At 41.4% G+C, this 21,586-nt stretch overlaps 1 protein-coding gene across 8 annotated transcripts; it reads left to right on the plus strand.

Moving 5' to 3' along the window:
* The first annotated feature begins 2,939 nt into the window (after positions 1-2,939).
* On the plus strand, positions 2,940-20,815 carry fbxo3 (F-box protein 3). 8 transcript variants are annotated; one of them, XR_002198023.2, is made up of 12 exons: positions 2,940-3,071; positions 3,853-3,942; positions 4,114-4,277; positions 4,465-4,579; positions 4,721-4,925; positions 7,114-7,159; positions 8,643-8,727; positions 9,909-10,031; positions 10,155-10,270; positions 10,383-10,573; positions 11,081-11,169; positions 19,374-19,461. XR_002198023.2 is itself a non-coding variant. In XM_020055187.2 (11 exons), exons 1-11 carry the CDS (start codon positions 2,980-2,982, stop codon positions 19,506-19,508), a joined length of 1,362 nt encoding a protein of 453 aa, XP_019910746.1. In that variant the 5' UTR covers positions 2,940-2,979; the 3' UTR covers positions 19,509-20,815. The 8 variants fall into 8 exon arrangements, 6 of the variants coding, with proteins under 6 accessions (XP_019910746.1, XP_019910747.1, XP_019910750.1 ...); XR_002198024.2 differs by having other exon boundaries at positions 19,377-19,392; XM_020055187.2 differs by lacking the exon at positions 11,081-11,169 and having other exon boundaries at positions 19,374-20,815.
* Positions 20,816-21,586: the final 771 nt, after the last annotated feature.

Genomic DNA, 21,586 nt, shown 5'->3' on the forward strand with positions numbered 1-21,586 from the left:
GAACATCTTGGGGCAAAGCACTCAAGCTAGAACATAATGTTCTAAGAAATAATGTTTCTTAGTGGTTGTGAAGAACCAGGTTTCCCTACTAGCATATAACATTCCCAAAATGTTCTGGAACTTGACAAAAAACATTATATTATTGAATATTTCATAACTTTATTAGAAGTTTAACCATGGTTACATGTAATTATATGTTTTGGTAAATTCTCCAACTGGTTTAACAATGTTGTCAAAGCTTGCAATGCTAGGATTGTGGGATCGATTATCAAGAGGAAACAATATGCAAATATATTCACTTACAACAGTTTGCTCTGGATGACAAAATCTGCTCAATTACTTACATGTACAAATTGTGAATGTTCTTAAATAGTTCACAGAAATTCAAGAAACAATGTTCTTCTGTGGTTATTTAAATACATAAAGAATATACAGGTTTTTTTTTAGTTCGTTTTCACCAGTGACGTCACTAGAAATTCATGGATTGGGGGGTCTGGGCATACTCCCCAAAACATATTTTCATTATGAATTTTTAGAGTAACAACGGAGGGAAATTCTATAAAAATAAGGTTTGGTGAAGGTTGGCTAAACCTATAACTGTTGCATTGTGTTAGGCACAACTATTATGACTTAAATTCTATCCAAATTAAGAATTTAGTCCACTTTGTCCATCCAACACCAACAAAAGGTACAAAAACGGCTGTACTGTGTAGCCAAAATACTTCTGTCCACTATAATTTATAGAAAATAAACATCCACATACAGTATGTTTCTAAACACCATTTCTCTGAATCATTCTGAATCATTTCAAAACAGATTTTGTCATTAGCCTTTTCATCTCGGAATTAAGTCATAAAAAAAAAGAATCATAATCAAAAAAATATGAACATTTAATAACCGGATCGCCCTACCACTGAACAGAATACGATGCAATACGTTAACTTCAAACCAAAACAAACATGAATCTGTGAAACACGCAGTTTTGCAACAATGTTCGGTTGAAACAGAATAATTTAACATAACTAATCTCGAACCCGTATTGTCGGCATATTCAACAGCAATTTTGAAAAAAATCTTCTTGTACCATAGTAATCATTTGATCAAGTCATCTATGTTTATGATGATTATTAATGACATACAAATGTTAGCTAGCTTGTCATAAATGATCATTTTTGACATTTCAGGGAAAATATTAATATTTTCAGTAGTTGGTTAGTGACGTGGCTAAAGAATACGACCCCAAATCGGCCAATGTCCATAATTATTGGCCACCTTGCTATTTTGTTTAATTACATTATAATTGCTTTTTATTTGTATTACAAATGACAAATCGTATAGTGTTCTCTGAAGTGTCTGTAGACTGTAGCTTTCTTGCCTTCCGGTAAGGGAAAAAAACGTCTGGTCTGTCATGCAAATCGAATTTCACGAGTTGCAACTTGTCTAAAACAATTTCCCTGCATCCATACATGTTTACAATCTCCCCCAAAAAAATGTATGACCTCCATACATTTCTATAGAAAAATGTGGTGGCTAGCTGTTAGAGAAAATGTATTAACAAAACGTACCGTTGCTTTCCAGTGTTTTTGAAAGGATTAACGTCTCCCACCACTAAAAACGTCCGATAACGCGGGTGGCGGATAGTAGGGAGACGTTAGCTGCTACAGAAGATATCTCGCGTCAGATGAGCGAGTTGGTTCAAAACATAAACTAAACCGAACGTGCTGCCAAATGAACACGATTGTATACCATTTCTATACAATTTGAAATAAGTTTAAGATACGATGGAACGGTTGACGAAAAACACATTTTACAGAGAAAATATTGACTGATATATTGATTTATATCAGCCCCCCTAAAATGGGCCTAGAGACGTACCTGGTCGTCACACATGTCTAGAATGTCATAATGCGCTATCGGAATTATAGATTAATAGAACAGGGGCTATTTCTTTATTATTATAATTTTTTGGTCAATTTGAGATCCGGGGCTATTCATAAAATAATCGGGCAATAGCCGGGGACGCCAAGGCCTAACGACGCCACTGGGTTATAGTGTGCGGTCTAAATAACGGGCATACTACCGTAAACTGTGTTCCCTTACCTGAAGTGTGACCCCATTTGTACTTGCAAAAATAAGCTACATCTGTTATACAGGCCATACAAGCAGGGGTTAAGGGAGCCAGCAGGATCTTGCGTATATGTTCAAATTTAGATCTAGGGGGAGATGAGATGCGGTACGTCCACCGGCCAGCGGTTTAACATTTTAGTTAGGCTACATCTGGAAATTAGGGCTCCCCCACTTCCCAAATCCCAATTAACCCCTGCATACAGGCAACATTCATTCAACCTTTGATGTAAACAGGTCTTCACAAGTTGCTTATGGTGTCAGGTTAATATTTAATAAGGAATATTGTAAAGCTTATTCATCTATATTTAAAAAAAGGACATAATCGAGACAAATAAACGACTCCTTTCATCAATGCGATTCGGTTCCCAAGTAAGGCAAATAGTCGTTCAAAAAGAGCCCTTTGTTGGCGAACGACCCACCACTACGGTGAGGCGAAGGGTGGTAACACATTGACTGGTGAGCTGATCCTCGCCCGCTACTTTTCTATGTCCTCTCTGTGACAGCGTATCTGTATTAATTAAAATGACAAGAAATAAAAAATGTATTAATTATTTTCAAGCGACTGTCTCGCATAACATTTAATTTTGTAAAATCTCACACGTTTTTGTAATTTGCTTTTATATATATATTTTAAGCATAATATACATTATTCCATTAACCCGTTGCTTATCTGCAGTGTACATGTTTACAAATGAAGCAGAGGTAGTACAATCTTCCCTAATTTTGGTATCAACGTCTCGCTTTATAGCCCCTATCCCCATGTGCGAACTATTTGATAACAAAAAAGCGTGCAGAAACGCCCTCTTGTCAAGAGATGGGGCGGGACTTGAAGCCAAACTCCAGGTTTCCAAAATGGCAGCGTCCATAGAGCTAAGCTTAAACAATTTACCTTCCGATCCTTTGCTGTTAATTTTATCCTTTCTTGACTTTAGAGATTTGATTAGGTATGTACGATTTAAACCGATACATGTATTGGAAAATATATGTATATTAAAGCTGGTTGTTTTACAGTGATATGCCTACCTGCAGAAGCTAACGTTAAGTAGTTGTATGTGTAGACAGTTTGCTAACGCGTTATCACAAATTATGTTGTTATTGTCATCTGATAGTCAGCAATATGTTATAATAGTAATATATAAAAATATTCACTCGATTGCTATCGGCATGCATCGGTGTTTTTTGTGTTACCATCTAATGACAGATTCTGGAATATTTATTGTATAATTTAACTCTCAATTAGCCGTGGGCTAATTTAGCATCGCTACTACTAGTACCACTGTACTTAGCTGTGTACAGTACAGTAGTGCACTATTTGTTTTGGTTTTAGATGCCATGTTGGTGGTGGGGTTGTAGTTACTTAAAATCTGCGAGACTAACGTACAAACTAGTTTATACAAACCCGTAGTTAGCGTAGCTCTTGAATACATAACTCGCTTCCAGATACGTGTTGTATTTACATACAAGTATCTCACAATTACGTTCCTTCACTTGGGCCGAATCTGGGTAAACATAGCTAGTTGAATATACTGAACTCCACGTTACGTGACATTGTACTATGTACATTCTGTGCCTGTGTATGTTGAAGTCCTTTTAAAAAATCTAACAAATGTGTGTTAAGTCGGAGCTTCAGTATGTATACACTAATCGCTCTTTCTTTAGCAAGGCTCAATTCTGAAAGCATGCAAAGAACCTGAAAACGAGCAGAAATGTGTGTTCTCTCCATAGTTCCAGTTTTGTGAGTAGACGACTCAACGAGCTTTCCAGTCACAACCCATTATGGAAAGGCCTTTGTTTGAAACATTGGCTTTTAACAGAGTAAGTACTGATAAACAACAAAGCATAAAAGGGTGTTAGTGTTCATATATGATAATAAGTGGGTCTAACATTAAAGAAAAATTAAATTTCCTAAATAATTGTAAGTGGATGGTGCCAGCATGCTTTTGATATGTTTGAATGTGATGTTTTAATAATTGAACTGTTGAGCAGGTCAGACAAAATGCAGAGGGTTCGAACCTGGAAGGAACTCTTTAAAGAGTTCTATGCTGACTTGGGTCGCTACATTGATCACTATGGCACCCTAAAGAGAGCCTGGGATGACCTTAAGAGATATCTTGAGCAGAGGTGCCCAAGAATGATTGCATCTCTCAAGGGTAAGACTTCTCTGAGTCCTAAACAACAACACACTCAGAAACGTTTGCCGATTTGATACCTGTACAAAAGTGGAAAACATTTGGCCTTTCTGACAAAAAGCATGCAAGCTTAATGAACATAAATGCTAAAGTGTTTATTATTATCATTTATAATTGGCTAATATATTTAATTATTTCTCCTGAGCAGAGGGTGCAAAGGAAGAAGAGCTGGATGGTATTGAAGCTCAGATCGGTTGTAAGCTCCCAAATGACTACCGGTGCTCCTACCGGATACACAATGGACAGAAGCTGGTTGTTCCTGGGTACGACTGTTCTTGTTATGCATTCTAATAAGTTTGTATATGTTACTTGTTTAGCTACTTAGCTGAATCTGAATAATAGTAATGGGGGAAAATGGAAATGTGCAGTACATCCGGTTAAAGTGAATTGCCATATTCCCCCAGGTTAATGGGAAGCATGGCACTCTCTAACCACTACCGCTCAGAGGACCTGCTGGACATTGAAACGGCAGCAGGTGGCTTTCAGCAGCGCAAGGGCATGAGGCAGTGTTTGCCCCTCACCTTCTGCTTTCACACTGGCCTCAGCCAGTATATGGCCCTAGAGGGTACGGAAGGCCGCAGCCGCTGTGAGATATTCTACCACTGCCCGGTTAGTTTCCATACCTGACCCCTTCCAATATTGTGAAAGACACTCCTTTTCACACACACAAAGGTTACGAAGTGAGTTTCAAATAACTTTCAGGGCCGGTTTTGCAGACACAGATTAAGCCTAGTCTAGGTCTATAAAAACAAGGTCAATGGAGTTTTCTATTGAACTTGATTTTTTTATCCAATCCTAGGCTTAATCCGTGTCTGCGAAACCGGCCCACAGTGATTTGGTTTCTTAACTTACTTGGGACAGATACAACCTTTCGCCATTGGGGGGAGCCCTTCTCTAGGTATCTTGCGACATCCTTTCGAAACAGCCTTCAGTGTTTACATTCCTAATGCCTTGTTCACATTACAACGTACGTAATTACTCCATACTGTATGTTCATGCAATCTTGTTTGGCCGCTGGACGCAGAAAAGTCATCGCAACGCACTGATAACAAGATGGAATAAAGTCTGGGCAGACGGTGGCTATGGCAGCTGTCTCCTTGCAAAGCGATCAACATAACTTTACGAAAGCTTGGCGTGTCTCATTTTGATTTACAACTTTTCAAGTCCTGCTTACTTATACTATTTATAGCACCAAAATATAGATACATTATGCAGGGAGTAACTGACAATTATGTGTTAAATCTTAATTTTGCTAAATAGAACTCAATATAAAATATACAGTTAACACTTGTGTAATAACATTATTTAAGGAACATTTAATTATATAATTACAATCACAAGATAGGCTACGTTTTAGAATAACATGGGAATGTTATTTAAGAAAGGAACAAGTAATTAAAACCATAATTATTATCACAGGAAACGTTTAGAATAAAACTGAAGAACTACAATAGTGTAATGATATTCTCAAGTCATATTTATGCTCTACTGAAATTGAACGTGGGTAGGAACAGGTGATTATTGACCATATGCTATGGTTGATTGTTCTGCTGTAGTTTGTTCATTTCCTGTTCTATGAATGGATTCAGGTTGGAGCAGGCTGCAGACAAGCCAACGGAAAGTTGGACATATTTCAATGTATGAAGTGTCAGTTTCGCAACAGAGACTTCAGCTGCTAGGGGGCCTTCAGATTCTGCTCCGTTGTGATGGTCTTTTTTTCATGAAAATTCAACGCAATAAAGATTATGAAAGCAGGTTACATGAAGTGGGCTTTATTACAAGCTCTTCACTTTAGATAGTTTATTTCTTAATTTCAAACCATTACGATAGTCTATTAAACACTACAAATCAATTACAATTTTATTACCAGGTGTTTAACTTAACAAATGGAATTGCACTACTGTCTATCTTGATCTGCAGTCCTACCATCTGAAACAGTTGATTGAATTGGCCTTGCTCCTGTCGAAAGTAGTTACGAAATTCCTCTCCTAAAAGGCAAAGCTGTTGAATCAGTCGGTGAAACTCCACCAACCTTGAATCATTCAGTGAAACTCCCCAACCCACACAGACCTGCGCTTTCGGCAGGGTTTGTCCAAGACTAACAGTATGATCATAATTACCTTCCTCAACTTCGGTCTCATTGTTAAATGAGCCTGTCAATACTGTATTGACTATTATGAATTGTAATTACCTCCAAGCTATGAATTAGAGGGACATGATATAATAGGCTGTCAAACTATACATTTCAGTGGGAGATCATGTAATAGGCTGTCAAATGTGATGTACAATACATTTCCTGAAATATGTACTATTGCTGTTGTAGTTAGTGAATTATCTTAAAATGTGTTAAAAAAATGTATAAGGAAAAGTTTCCTGTAAGTGAAACAAAAGTTCGACATTCACCGTTGGCGAGCCTAGTTAAAATTATAATAATAGATAAAAAAAATACAAGTGCAACATGTACAACATTCACCGTATGCTACCACTTCCGCCCAGCTTCCACGCATACAATTTGAGGCAAACATTGGATAAATCCAACGCGTGCATGAGACCAAATATTATGCAACTGCTTCAGCACTGCAATGCTACAAGCCAATCGCAGTGTTCCATTAGAAATTAATTAACTTCCAGTGTATCATAGCGCATTAATGCTGTAGGTGTGATCAGGGGTTTACAGTTTAATGGGGGGAGCTTATTGTTTTGCTATAGTATCTTACCATAGGCAGGGGATCATGTTTAACTATTTAAATTAATCTGGTCGATGATTTAAAAGAATGTTCTACATTTTCTATTATAGGATCAAATGGCACAAGATCCGTCTGCAATTGACATGTTCATCACAGGTATGTTTAGTTAGTAGTTTGTTACTGTACTATTACAACATTGTATTTACTCCCTGTGGAAGGGTTTCATTTCAATATGTTAGCAGCTTGAGCAATTGCATATGCATGCTTAGCAAAATTCCCTGTTTATTTCTTGAATGTAAACGTGCAGAGACCTGATCCCAATATTCTCCCAATTCTTGTTGTGTTAAGTTGCACATTATCAAAGTGAATCATTTAAAAATAAACACTTAACTGAAAATATGTGCACATAATTTAGTAGGAAAAAGCCCATTAGGTCATGCTTCATCAAACAATTAACACACAAAAAAAACAGTCACAGTATATCAACAGTATCTAATCGTTCTACCCATGTGAATACATTTGTGATCCTTATTACAGTCGCAGTAAAGTTATCTAATAATACAGACCAGCACCGTGGATCTTTATTTTGGTTCTCGTTCTCCTAAACAACTATTATCCGGGATTCTTGCCTTCTAGGCAGAGTTGCTAAGAAAAATCTCAGACTGGCCGAATAAAAATAAAAGATTAAGATGGGCAAAAGAACACAGACACTGGGCAGAGGAAGAAAAAAAGGCATGCATCCCGGAGTCACCTCTTCTCTGCTGATGTTGAGACCGGTGTTTTGTTTAATATTATTTAATGAAGCTAGTTGAGGACCGGTGATAGGTCTGTTTCTCAAACTAGACTCTAATGTATTTGTCCCATTTCCCACTCTTTCTATTCTGGTTAGAGACAGTTTGCACTGTTCTGTAAAGGGAGTAGTACACAATGTTGAATGAGATCTTCAGTTTCTTGGCAAGTTCTTGCATGGAATAGCCTTCATTACTCAGAACAAGAATAGACTGATGAGTCTGTAATCAAACCCACAATTGCTGAAGCTGATGCTACTGAACTAGTCTGGTTTTATTGCTTCTTTAATCAGCCCAACAGTTTTCTGCTGTGTTAACAATTACAAAGGTTTTTTTAATGATCACATACCATTTAAAATGATATACTTGGATTAGCAAACGCAATGTGTCGTTGGAAGACAGGACTGATGGTTATTGATAATGAACCTCTGTAGATATTCCATTAGAAATCAGCCGTGACCAGCTACAATAGTCATTTACAACATTAACAATGTCTACACTGTATTTCAGATTTGACGTTATGTCAATGGACGCATTTTTTATTTTCTGAAAATAAGGACATTTTCTAAGTGAGCCCAAACCTTTGAACTGTGCTCTACATTAGCATTTACATTTCATGTGTATTGCAAAGTTATTAGAAATTCTCAAATGGGATCTAACAGAAGGCCATCCTCAATGATGACTAACCAGGTCATCCTGTTATATGACAACATTTCACCAAATGTGTGATGACTTGCTTGTTAAATTATTGTTTACATGACTTTGTGTTTGTTGGTGTACTAAAATGGGTTTGAACTTATTTAGCAGTGTGTCAAATGTTATTTTGCTTCTTTTCTCATTTCTGACCTTAGGGTCCAGCTTTACTGAGTGGTTTACCTCGTACGTCCATAATGTGGTAACGGGAGAGTACCCCATTATCCGGGATCAGATCTTCAGGTAACCTGCTATACCTTTTCCTTTCTTGAATACCTAACCGGCACAGGCTGGGAGGTCGTAGGTGAGCAGTTCCATGGGTTGATCGGGCAGTGCATAGACTAATAAAGTTAACGATAAAAAATAATATATATATAAAAAATATAATAATCATAATAATCTAAAGTAGGAATTTGAATGAATTTTGAACATTGTGTAGTAGGGATGGGCACGGATATTAGAATATCTCAAATTAATTTAGTATTTCAGTAATTGTGTGAGCGTGTGTGTACACAACATAGTCTGCTTTTAGCATGTGGATGAAAGTTAATTCAAGGGAATATGGACTGTATTTACTGAATGAATGTTACCTATGGAAAAATTATTTGGCCACAAAACACTGTAAAGTTAGGTTGTGGAATCTAAGGCGGTTGAGAGTGCAGAAAACGGTGAGTGAAGCAAATGGCATTCAGCTGGCTAGCTTGGCTAACTAGCTTTTTTAGATTCCTCCATCATAAATATTGTCTTCTAGTTCTGTAGCCTAGTTTTGCGTGTCTACCACACTGCTTCCTCCATAAGCGCGCTCAAACGGCCATTAAGCCAATTTTCAGGGAACTACACCCACTCCTTTGCACGTTATGTAGTAGCGCTCATGTTGTTAACCAAAACATGTATTTGGTTAACCGAATACTATTCAGATAGTAAAATATTGTTCTTGTTCGTCTATAATAAAAGTTAAGGGAAAAAATTGAGGAATGGGCTTTACAGTTGTGGAGGATGGGTGTGGTGAATGAAAGGGAAAATGTAACATCAATTAAGGTATTTTCCTGACCAAGGCAGTTAACCCTTATTTCTACAAGGGCCTTGCTGTAAATGAGAATGTTTTCCGTAAACAAAACAGCATTGCGTAATGTCCAAAACACCTGAAAAGTTATAATAGAAATGAATCTTTTCAGTCCATTCAGTCAGACAAATTGGGATTTTCCTTAAAAATAATCCATTAATCTAGAATCACCCACGTTCTTATGGCAGTGCTACTTTGTTAATAATAATTAAAAAAAAGTATCACCTTTAAACGATCCTCTTTATTACAGGAATAAGTGCATGAAAGAAACCATTTTTGTAAATGTATATGTTGTTAACACCCTTTGAAATCAAGGCTCCTAAGAGTTTTGAAAGGTTTTAAGTTGTATCACTACTCACAGGTACATCCATGATAAGCAGTGTGTTGCCACCACAGGGGACATCACTGTTTCAGTCTCTACCTCATTCCTGCCAGAGCTCAGCTCGGTGCATCCTCCGCATTTCTTCTTTACCTATCGGATCAGGTATCTCTATTGCCTCTACTCATTTCAGCACCTCAGAATGATTGGAAATATTATATGTGTAAATGGAATAGGAATGCAGCTGCCATACCTACCCTAATCATGCATGTGAAATGCTGCCCTCAGGATTGAAATGGCAAAGAATGCCCTCCCTGAGAATGCCTGCCAATTGGACAGCCGTTATTGGAAGATCACCAATGCTAACGGAAATGTGGAGGAGGTCCGTGGGCCAGGCGTTGTCGGTAGGTGATTGGTGTGTCTCCGTCTGCTAGCTGAGGACATCCGTCAGTTCGAAAGCCAGGACACTTGAAAGCCAACCCCACGGTTGTGTTTACCTTATGGTTTTGTCCACAGGCGAGTTCCCTGTGATGACTCCGGGTAAAGTACACGAGTATGCCAGCTGCACAACCTTCTCCACTACCTCGGAGTACATGGAAGGCCAATACACCTTCCACCGTCTCAAGAACAAAGAGGAAATATTTGATGTCTGCATTCCACGCTTCCACATGGTTTGTCCTCCGTTCCGAGAGTCAATGGTACGGTCGGTAAGTGTTCTTAGTGTTAGGGAAGGAGTTGCAGATGAGTAACTAATTGCAATATCATTGAACAGGGTATGTTTTTGGTTTAAAGGGACATTTCCCCATAGCTCACCTACTTAATATACAAATTATAAATGTTAGCAATGATACATTTGTGTCAGGAAATACATCTGCTTAATAACACATTCTTGAATGATACAATTAGAATTTTGAGATAGAATCCAGAAATATCAACTTCCTTCTGTATTTGTCTGTTCATGAAATACCAGTAGTTCACAGTAAATGCAGTTACAGCCTCCCTAACAGAATGGACGGTAGTAAATACTTTACAAATGCTTATTTGAAGACCAAAATATAAACTTTATAAAACAAGAGATTTTTAAAACACCATTGTTGATGACAATGTGGTTTTCTGTACCTAGTTTTACAAATTATATTCTAAGTGTTAAAATGCTCCTTCCTGCTTTGTTTGCCTGGTGGCGATGTACTGTACCCGAATGCTGCCCTTTGAAGCAAGAGCTCATCTAAGGGTGACATGTTCTGGATATTACGGATGTGTTCTACCATACCAACGAACAATAACACAAACAACACATTCACCAGTAGGAATAACTTTTTCAAATTATAATTTGTTTTTGATAAGCAAATTCATGCTGTTTCACTGTTTGCCTAGAATATGTATTTTACAGTAAAAGATTGCTAGTATTGTGGAAATATTACTCAGCGATATCTCTCAGACACTGGAGCTGGTGAGTTCAAATTATAATTTTTTACAAATTAAGAAAGCCAAGTCAGTCTGCGGAGCGTCTGCCCATCTCAGACTCAGATCTCTTTTAATATAGTTCCATTCTTATAAACACATACTCTTTGAATTCAATGATTCCTTGTTTTCTGAGCTCAGGAATAAGTTACACAGTGTAATGCAACCTTACTGAGATTCTCACTCCCCCAAGAGATACAGTGGATATAAAAAGTCTACACACCCCTGTTAAAATGACAGGTTCTTGTGATGTAAAATTGGAGCAGGAGTACAGATACAGTGGATATAAAAAGTCTACACACCCCTGTTAAAATGACAGGTTCTTGTGATGTAAAAGAATGAGATAAGAATGTAAAAGAAAGATAAATCATGTCAGAACTTTTTCCACCTTTAATGTGACCTATAACTTGACCAATTCAATTGAAAAACAAACTTAAATCTTTGAGCGGGTAAAATAAAAACCTTACAATAACCTGGTTGCATAGGTGTGCATCATCAAGTGGAGAAAATATGGCACAACAGAGACATTACCAAGAACTGGACGTCCCTCCAAAGTTGATGAAAAGACGAGAAGAAAACTGGTCAGGGAGGCTCCGAGAGGCCTACAGCAACATTAAAGTAACTGCAGGAATTTCTGGCAAGTACTGGCTTTGTGCTACATGTGACAACAATCTCCCATATTCTTCATATGAATGGGCCATGGGGTAGGGTGGCAAGACGGAAGCCTTTTCTTACAAAGAAAAATATCCAAGCCCGGCTGAAGTTTGCAAAAACAAACATCAAGTCCCCCAAAAGCACGTGGGAAAATGCGTTATGGTCTGATGAAACCAAGGTTGAACTTTTTGGCCATAATTCCAAAAAGTATGTTTGGCGCAAAAGCAACACTGCACATCACCCATAGAACACTATACCCATAGTTGTCGCATAATCATGCTTTGGGGCTGTTTTTCTTCAGCTGGAACCGGGTCCTTAGTCAGGGTGGAGGGAATTATGAACAGTTCCAAATACAAGGCAATTGTGGCACAAAACCTTCAGGTGTCGGTTAGAAAGATGAAGAGGATGTTCACCTTTCAGCACGACAACGACCCAAAGCACACATCCAAATCCATAAAAGCATGTATTTCACCAGAAGAAGATTAACATTTTGGAATGGCCCAGTTAGAGCCCAGACCTGAATCCAATTGAACATCTGTGGGGTGATCTGAAGAGGGGCTGTGCACAGTAGATGTCCTCGCAATCTGACAGATTTGGAGCACTTTTGCAAAGATAAGTGGGCAAATATTGCCACATCAAGATGTGCCATGATAACAGGCTTCTACCCATAAAGATTGTGTGCTGTAATAAAATCAAAATGTGCTTCAACAAAGTATTAGTTTAAGGGTGTGCACACTTATGCAACCAGGTTATTGTGAGTTTTATGTATTATTTTCTTTCCTCAAAGATTTCAGTTTGTTTTCAATTGAATTGTTCACATTATAGGTCACATTAAAGGTGGAAAAAGTTCTGACATGATTTATCTTTGTAACATTCTTTTACATCACAAGAACCTGGCATTTTAACAGGGGTGTGTAGACTCTTTATATCCACTGTAAGATAACAGGACGCACCAGTTGCCCTACACACACACACACACAAATTTAAACTGTGTACATTGTTGTTCATCAGCCTATCTTTTGTAAATCAACCAAATTTGGAAGAATCAAAGACGAACAAGCTGTTTAGAAAAGTAAGGTAAATAAAGTAGTAAATACACATCAGCCATAACATGACCACCTGCCTAATATTGTGTAGGTCCCCCTTTTGCCGCCAAAACAGCCCTGACCCATTGAGGCATGGACTCCACTAGACCTCTGAAGGTGTGCTGAGGCATCTGGCACCAAAAAATTAGCAGCAGATTCTTCAAGTCCTGTTGCGAGGTGGGGCCTCCATGGATCAGACCTGTTTGTCCATCACATCCCAGAGATGCTCGATTGGATTGAGATCTAGGGAATTTGGAGGCCAAGTAAACACCTTGAACTCATGTTCCTCAAACCATTCCTGAACCATTTTTGTTTTGTGGCATGGCACATTATCCTGCTGAAAGAGGCCAATGCCATCAGGGAATGCTGTTGCCATGAAAGGGTGCACATGGTCTGCAACAATGCTAGGGTAGGTGGTACGTGTCAAAGTAACATCCACATGAATGGCAGGACCCAAGGTTTCCCAGCAGAACATTTCCCAAACCAGCACAACGCCTCCGCCGGCTTGCCTTCTTCCCATAGGGCATCCTGTTTTCTCCAGTTAAGCGACGCACACGCACCCAGCCATCCACGTGATGTGAAAGAAAACGTGATTCATCAGACCAGGAACACCCCACAAGGGCTGCAGTTTTGGAGATGCTCTGACCCAGTCATCTAGCCATCACAATTTGGCCCTTGTCAAAGTTGCTCAGATCCTTATGCTTGCCCATTTTCCCTGCTTCTAAACAACTTTGAAGACAGAATGTTCACTTGCTGCCTAATATACCCCACCTATTAAGAGGTGCCATCATAACAAGATTATCAGTGTAATTTACTCGTATGCGAGCGCCTGGTGGCGCCCATGGGGCCCGGCCGGGCTCAGCCCGAACGGGTGACGTGGGGCCGCCCTCCCGTGGGCTCACCACCCACAGGAGGGACCATAAGGGGCCGGTGCGAAGAGGATCGGGCGGCAGTCGAAGGCAGGGGCCTAGACAACCCGATCTCTGGACACGGAAACTAGCTCTAGGGACGTGGAATGTCACCTCGCTGGCGGGGAAGGAGCCTGAGCTAGTGCGTGAGGTTGAGAGATTCCGATTAGAGGTAGTCGGGATCACCTCTACGCACGGCTTGGGCTCTGGAACCACACTCCTTGAGAGAGGATGGACTCTTCACCACTCTGGAGTTGCCCATGGTGAGAGGCGGCGGGCTGGTGTGGGTTTGCTTATAGCTCCCCAGCTCTGCCGCCATGTGTTGGAGTTTACCCCGGTGAACGAGAGGGTCGTTTCCCTGCGCCTACGGGTCGGGGATAGGTCTCTCACTGTTGTTTGTGCCTACGGGCCGAACGGCAGTGCAGAGTACCCGACCTTCTTGGAGTCTCTGGGAGGGGTGCTGGAAAGTGCTCCGACTGGGGACTCTATTGTTCTACTGGGGGACTTCAACGCCCACGTGGGCAACGACAGTGACACCTGGAGGGGCGTGATTGGGAGGAACGGCCCCCCTGATCTGAACCCGAGTGGTGTTCAGTTATTGGACTTCTGTGCTAGTCACAGTTTGTCCATAACGAACACCATGTTCAAGCATAAGGGTGTCCATCAGTGCACGTGGCACCAGGACACCCTAGGCCGCAGGTCGATGATCGACTTTGTTGTCGTCTCATCTGACCTGCGGCCATATGTCTTGGACACTCGGGTGAAGAGAGGGGCGGAGCTGTCAACTGATCACCACCTGGTGGTGAGTTGGATCCGATGGCGGGGGAGAAAGCTGGACAGACTCGGCAGGCCCAAGCGTACTGTAAGGGTCTGCTGGGAACGTCTGGCCGAGTCTCCTGTCAGAGAGATCTTTAACTCCCACCTCCGGCAGAGCTTCGACTGGATCCCGAGGGAGGTTGGAGATATTGAGTCCGAGTGGACCATGTTCTCCACCGCCATTGTCGAAGCGGCCGCTCGGAGCTGTGGCCGTAAGGTCTCCGGTGCCTGTCGAGGCGGCAATCCCCGAACCCGGTGGTGGACACCGGAAGTAAGGGATGCCGTCAAGCTGAAGAAGGAGTCCTATCAGGCCTGGTTGGCTTGTGGGACTCCTGACGCAGCTGACGGGTACCGACAGGCCAAGCGGGCTGCAGCCCGGGTGGTTGTGGAGGCAAAAACTCGGGCCTGGGAGGAGTTCGGTGAGGCCATGGAGAAGGACTATCGGCTGGCCTCGAAGAGATTCTGGCAAACCAACTGGCGCCTCAGGAGAGGGAAACAGTGCCCTACCAACGCTGTTTACAGTAGAGGTGGGCAGCTGTTGACCTCAACTGAGGATGTCGTCGGGCGGTGGAAGGAATACTTCGAGGATCTCCTCAATCCCGCTGTCACTTCTTCCATTGAGGAAGCAGAGGATGAGGGCTCAGAGGTGGACTCGTCCATCACCCGGGCTGAAGTCACTGAGGTGGTTTGACACGCCTGTGCAACATCGCGTGGCGGTCGGGGACAGTGCCTCTGGGATGGCAGACCGGGGTGGTGGTCCCTCTTTTTAAGAAGGGGGACCGGAGGGTGTGTTCCAACTATAGGGGGATCACACTTCTCAGCCTCCCCGGGAAAGTCTATGCCAGGGTACTGGAGAGGAGAATACGGCCGATAGTAGAACCTCGGATTCAGGAGGAACAGTGTGGTTTTCGTCCGGGCCGTGGAACACTGGACCAGCTCTATACCCTCTACGGGGTGTTGGAGGGTTCATGGGAGTTTGCCCAACCAATCCACATGTGTTTTGTGGATTTGGAGAAGGCATTCTACTGTGTCCCTCGCGGCATCTTGTGGAGGGTGCTTGGGGAATATGGGGTCCTGGGTCCTTTGCTAAGGGCTGTCAGGTCCCTGTACAACCGAAGCAGGAGCTTGGTCCGCATTGCCGGCAGTAAGTCAGACTTGTTCCCAGTGCATGTTGGACTCCGGCAGGGCTGCCCTTTGTCACCGGTTCTGTTAGTAATTTTTATGGACAGAATTTCTAGGCGCAGCCAGGGGCCGGAGGGTGTCAGGTTTGGGGACCACACAATTTCGTCTCTGCTCTTTGCAGATGATGTTGTCGTGTTGGCCCCTTCTAACCAGGACCTTCAGCATGCGCTGGGACGGTTTGCAGCCGAGTGTGAAGCGGTGGGGATGAAAATCAGTACCTCCAAATCCGAGGCCATGGTCCTCAGTCGGAAAAGGGTGGCTTGCCCACTTCAGGTTGGTGGAGAGTGCCTGCCTCAAGTGGAGGAGTTTAAGTATCTAGGGGTCTTGTTCACGAGTGAGGGAAGGAGGGAACGGGAGATTGACAGACGGATCGGTGCAGCTTCTGCAGTAATGCAGTCGATGTATCGGTCTGTCGTGGTGAAGAAAGAGCTGAGCCGCAAGGCGAAGCTCTCGATTTACCAGTCAATCTACGTTCCTACTCTCACCTATGGTCATGAGCTTTGGGTCATGACCGAAAGGACAAGATCCCGGATACAGGCGGCCGAAATGAGCTTTCTCCGCAGGGTGGCCGGGCGATCCCTTAGAGATAGGGTGAGAAGCTCGGTCACCCGGGAGGAGCTCAGAGTAGAGCCGCTGCTCCTCCACATCGAGAGGGGTCAGCTGAGGTGGCTTGGGCATCTTTTTCGGATGCCTCCGGAACGCCTTCCTGGGAAGGTGTTCCGGTCCCGTCCCACCGGGAGGAGACCCCGGGGAAGACCTAGGACACGCTGGAGGGACTATGTCTCCCGGCTGGCCTGGGAACGCCTCGGTGTCCCCCTGGAAGAGCTAGAGGAAGTGTCTGGGGAGAGGGAAGTCTGGGCATCCCTGCTTAGACTGCTGCCCCCGCGACCCGGCCCCGGATAAGCGGAAGAAGATGGATGGATGGATCAGTGTAATTTACTTCACCTGTCAGTGGTCTTAATGTTGTGGTTGATCAGTGTATACTGCTCAAAAAAATGTAGGGAACACTTAAATCACAAATCGGTTTTCGATGAACGAAATATATTGAAGATCAAAATCTTTACCCTCCATTGTGTAATTCGTTGAGAACAAAATTATGTAACAACGGTCAATGGAAACCACAATCACCAATCGATTGAGGGCTGGACTCAAACTCACACTGAAAATCAAAGTAAACAGTTGAAATCTGTGATGGCAATTTCTAAAGTCCAAACTATTTACGAAAATGGTAGGTAAGATAGAGGAAAACTCAAATGCACAATAATCAGTTTATTCTTGCAAGGAGAGAATACACAGGTTACAAAGTAACAATGAATAATCTCTAAAGTAAAACAGGACAAGCATCATCATTTAAAGAAGAGTAAAAAGGGGTGTGGTAATATGTATGTCAATAAAAAACATTCACATGGTAATCCTTTTCAACCTTTTAGGAGTCACAATGTCTGGACACCCAAGGATAGACCCTAAAAGTGTTATACAGATTAACTAATTTACGAGTAACTAATCCACTAGTGCCGGTCAAGGATGCTGTTCAAGGATGTCTCCCTGAGACAAACACCAGACCCCACTCTACCTACATTCCTTTACTTATCCAAACATGGGGACTCAGTCCTTTAATCAGTAAGAACACATCAGTGTAAGAAATTTCCCTGACAAAATCACAGGCTGTTCATCATGGCAACTCAATGTGACTCAGTAGTTGTGTATGGCCCCTACGTTTCTGTATGCACTCCCAACAACATTTGGGCATGATGAGACAGCGGGTGGTGTCCTGGGGGATCTCCTCCCAGACCAGGATCAGGGCATCAGTGATCTCCTGGACAGTCTGTGGCGCTACTTGGCGGCGTTCGATGCACCGATACATAACATCCCAGAGATTCTTAATTGGATTCAGGTCTGGGGAACATGAGGGCCCGTCAATGGCATCAATGGCTTCATCATCAACAAACTGCCTACACACTCTGGCCACATGAGGCCGGGCATTGTGCTGCACCAGAGGACGTTAGGCCCTCATGCTACCCTCACAGAGTCTGTTTCTGTCAGTTTGGTGAGAAACATGCACACCAGTAGCCCACTGGAGGTCATTTTGTAGGGCTTTGGCAGTGCTCCTCCTGTTCCTCCTCACACAAAGGAGCAGATACCGGTCCTGCTGCTGGGTTGATGCCCTTCTACGGCCCTGTTCAGCTCTCTTCGTGTAACGGCCAGTCTCCTGTTATCTCTTCCATGCTCTCAAGACTGTACTGGGAGATGCAGCAAACGTTCTTGTATATATGTGCCATCCTGGAGGAGCTGGACTACCTGTGCAGCCTGAATGGGCTTCAGGTACTGCCTCATGCTACCAGTAGTGACACTAGCATAATGCAAAACTAGAGAAGAATCAGTCAGGAAGGTTAAAGAGAGTGTAATTGTGTGTAGCCACCACCTGCAAAACCATTCCCTTTTTGGGGGATATCTTGGTGCTGCCTCTCCAGTGCACTTGTTGTCACTTTCATTTGCACTAAAACGGGTGATTCACAATCACTTATGCTTCCTAACTGGACAGATTGATGTCCCTGAAGTTTAATTGACTTGGTGTTATACTGTGATGATTACGTGTTCATTTTTTTGAGCAGTGTGTGTGTATTTATAATATGAGCACTCCGGCTCAAGTGACCTGGTTACATGTTTCATCAATTAACACTTAGTTGGTTATACAAGTGATTTATATGAGTTATACATAAATGGTCTATTTGCATCAGGTTATGCTGATAAATGATTCCATACTAGCCACGGATCTGAGTTTCTGTAGCGTTTAAACCTAGCCAAAAGTTGTAAATAAATTCCGAAAGCCAAAGATTAGCAATTCACCAAATATCACACAAATCAATAGAATTAACTAACCTATTTGGTTGTGGTCCTGATAAAACTTTTGTGATCCAAATGCAATTAGTAGACAGATTATTCCAATTCATAATGAATATGTCAAACTCCCACATTCAGGTAAAGTAATTGAGCTCCAACCTCTTTGTTAGTTTACTCAAGTTCAAACATGGATGGTGCAATATCACCACGTATGGTCACTTCTGGAAAAAGTACTAAACCGTCCTCTTTCTTTTTCTGATCTTACTTGCCCTTCAATACACTTTCTGACAAACTAGTGTGTAGTCTAGCATGCAAAACGCATTTCTGTGCTCCTTCTGACCAACTGTATGAAAAATCACACTGAACTCGATATCTGTCAAACATGATTCAAACCCTCTAAAGGTCCACTGCGGTGAAATGCCCCTTTTAATAAAGATATATTTTCAGATAGACTACTGGACACCGTATATTGCCAGGTATCATATATTGAACTATTACGTCTCATTATGTTTGAAGATTTGATAAAACATTTTTTTTGAGATTTGCCCTCCCCCCATCAGCAGGGATCAGCAAGGGATGTTTCCAGCTCGTCTTTCAATGAAGACAACTCCTCTGACACAGATGACTACGATGAGGGCGAGTTTCGAGGCATAAACATGGCGGCACCGGGCGGACGATGCCCACGACACATCTGACACACTAATCTCACTACAGAAGGATTTTCACATTTACATTAGAGATACATTGTTTTTATCCATTGTAAAATAATCTATTTACCATGGGCATTGCTCTATGTAAACCTTTCTACTCCCCAGTACAATGAAATACTTCCACGCTCTCTGCAATACAACCTCCCACGTAAAGTCCAGATTGCTCCATTGTTTGTTTTTCTTTTTTTTCTTCTTTCCAACAACGGAGCGATCTGGAACTGAACATTGATGGATGAGGGTGGGGCGCTGTCAGCTTTTTTTCAATAGCGACATTGTTCATTCTCTAACTGGCCTGCCCAAAGTGCATATTGGAGTTGTATCTAAATTACTAGAATTGCCTTTGGTCCTTGGAATATGTAGTGGTTGAAGGGGAAAAAACAGATTTGCATTGCCACAGGTTCATTGTAGCTGTCTGGCGAATGGATCCCGCAAAAAGGCAATTTTACTTCATTAAGAAGCAGCTGTAAACTTTCATGAGTATGGTGATGTAAATCAGAGATGGTCCCTTCCAGTGGATTTCAAACAAAGAGAATCCCCATGAATGACATGCAACCACATGAGTCAAAGCAGGGAATCTTTGGATATGTTAACAAAAGTCACAAGCTGTTGTGCTACATTGGAGGTTGTCTGAAGGTCTAGTTGATATTCAGGAACATTTGTGGGCTTGCCTCTGCCATGCAGTCATGCATTTCATGGCTCAGTATCTTATTAATTGCAATGTGATTATGACTATGATTCTTCTGAAGCCTGTGGAAACAAACAACTGTTTAGTAAAGCAGCCAGTGTGCAGTTTCTTATAGAAATCTGAATGTTTGATCAGTGAGCTACATCATGCCTTTACAGTAAATTGTCTTGGTGGTCCAGTTTCCTTTAGTTTGGCTTTGAGCACACTCATCTCAGCACATTTTTACTGGACATGAAAATACCCTGGTTTAGCGGAGAAAATCTAGATTCTAAGCAAATGTTTTTCCTTTTGACATTTTTGCCCAGAAGGCAAGTGTGCTGTTATGTATAGAACTTTATTGAGTGATTTCTCAAATTATGGAATTAAGATGTTTACGTTCTGTTGCCTATGAATGGCAAGACCTATATTTTACCTGGGTAATATAACTAATTATTTTAATCTTGTTTCCCCTTCCTACTAAGCTGTGCAATAGAGTCTCTGGCTATTCTCTATAATCATTTCAAACCTCATTTGATTTGCATTTAGGTATTTGTTCATTATCAAAGTTTTTTACTTCATAAATGTTTTGTTTTTCTATGTTTGGGGTAAATAAACACTAAATGCTGAATGCGTAAGAATATCATTCTATTTAAGTTGATACCTTTATTTAAATAATGTATTGTTTTAGTTTTTAAATAGTTATCATTTCTGTGGCAACTGAGAAACAGACTAATAACAAGTAAACAAGTATGTTCATAATTAAAGTGGACATAGTCATGTCTAAAGGTTTTACAGCTGTTATTCATCACATTAAAATAACAGTGGGCATAAATTTTTTTTTGGATTAAAACAGCAAGGTTATTCAAACACAAATGGTACACTGTGAGAGAAACAACCTCACAATTGTCTATTGTTAATTTAAGGACTTGTGCTGTTGCCAAAAATTCTTGAAGTGGCCTTTGTTGTAACCCGACCAATGTACCATTGTTGTGCTGAGTTGTGTAGGCCTACTGCTATAGCCTCATTTCTTCCATCCTGTCATTATTACTATTGTAAAACTATGTAAGTTGCAATAATTGGCTCTTAATTGTGGCTCTTATTGAATCGTTTATCAGTTGTGTCCCAGTTCCCTATGTAGTTCAATTCCATTATTAAATTATCCTGTTGAATGTAGAACATTAAGAAGGCACTAGAAAACCAAGCTGTTTAATTGCCTGTGTGTTTTAATTTGTTGAAAGACCAGGGCAAATGCTGTGGTTGGTTAACCGTTTACTCTCTCAAGTAACTCAAACCTAGTTTAACCTTTTTTGGTTATACAATGACGTAATGTCCAGTTTGATAAAGAATGTAACTACAGATTAATTGTATTACTAATGTTTAGTCTCATAGTATTAGGAAA

Source organism: Esox lucius, chromosome 2 (genome assembly GCF_011004845.1).
Source record: "Esox lucius isolate fEsoLuc1 chromosome 2, fEsoLuc1.pri, whole genome shotgun sequence".
NCBI lineage: Eukaryota > Metazoa > Chordata > Actinopteri > Esociformes > Esocidae > Esox > Esox lucius.

What these genes read in the sequence shown, in the direction of transcription:
- fbxo3 (XM_020055187.2), top strand. Translation starts at nt 2,980, where the DNA reads ATGGCAGCGTCCATAGAGCTAAGCTTAAACAATTTACCTTCCGATCCT. An exon ending in AATGATTGCATCTCTCAAGG is followed by an intron (nt 4,278 to 4,464) that starts GTAAGACTTCTC and finishes TCTCCTGAGCAG; the next exon opens with AGGGTGCAAAGGAAGAAGAG. An exon ending in AATTGACATGTTCATCACAG is followed by an intron (nt 7,160 to 8,642) that starts GTATGTTTAGTT and finishes TTCTGACCTTAG; the next exon opens with GGTCCAGCTTTACTGAGTGG.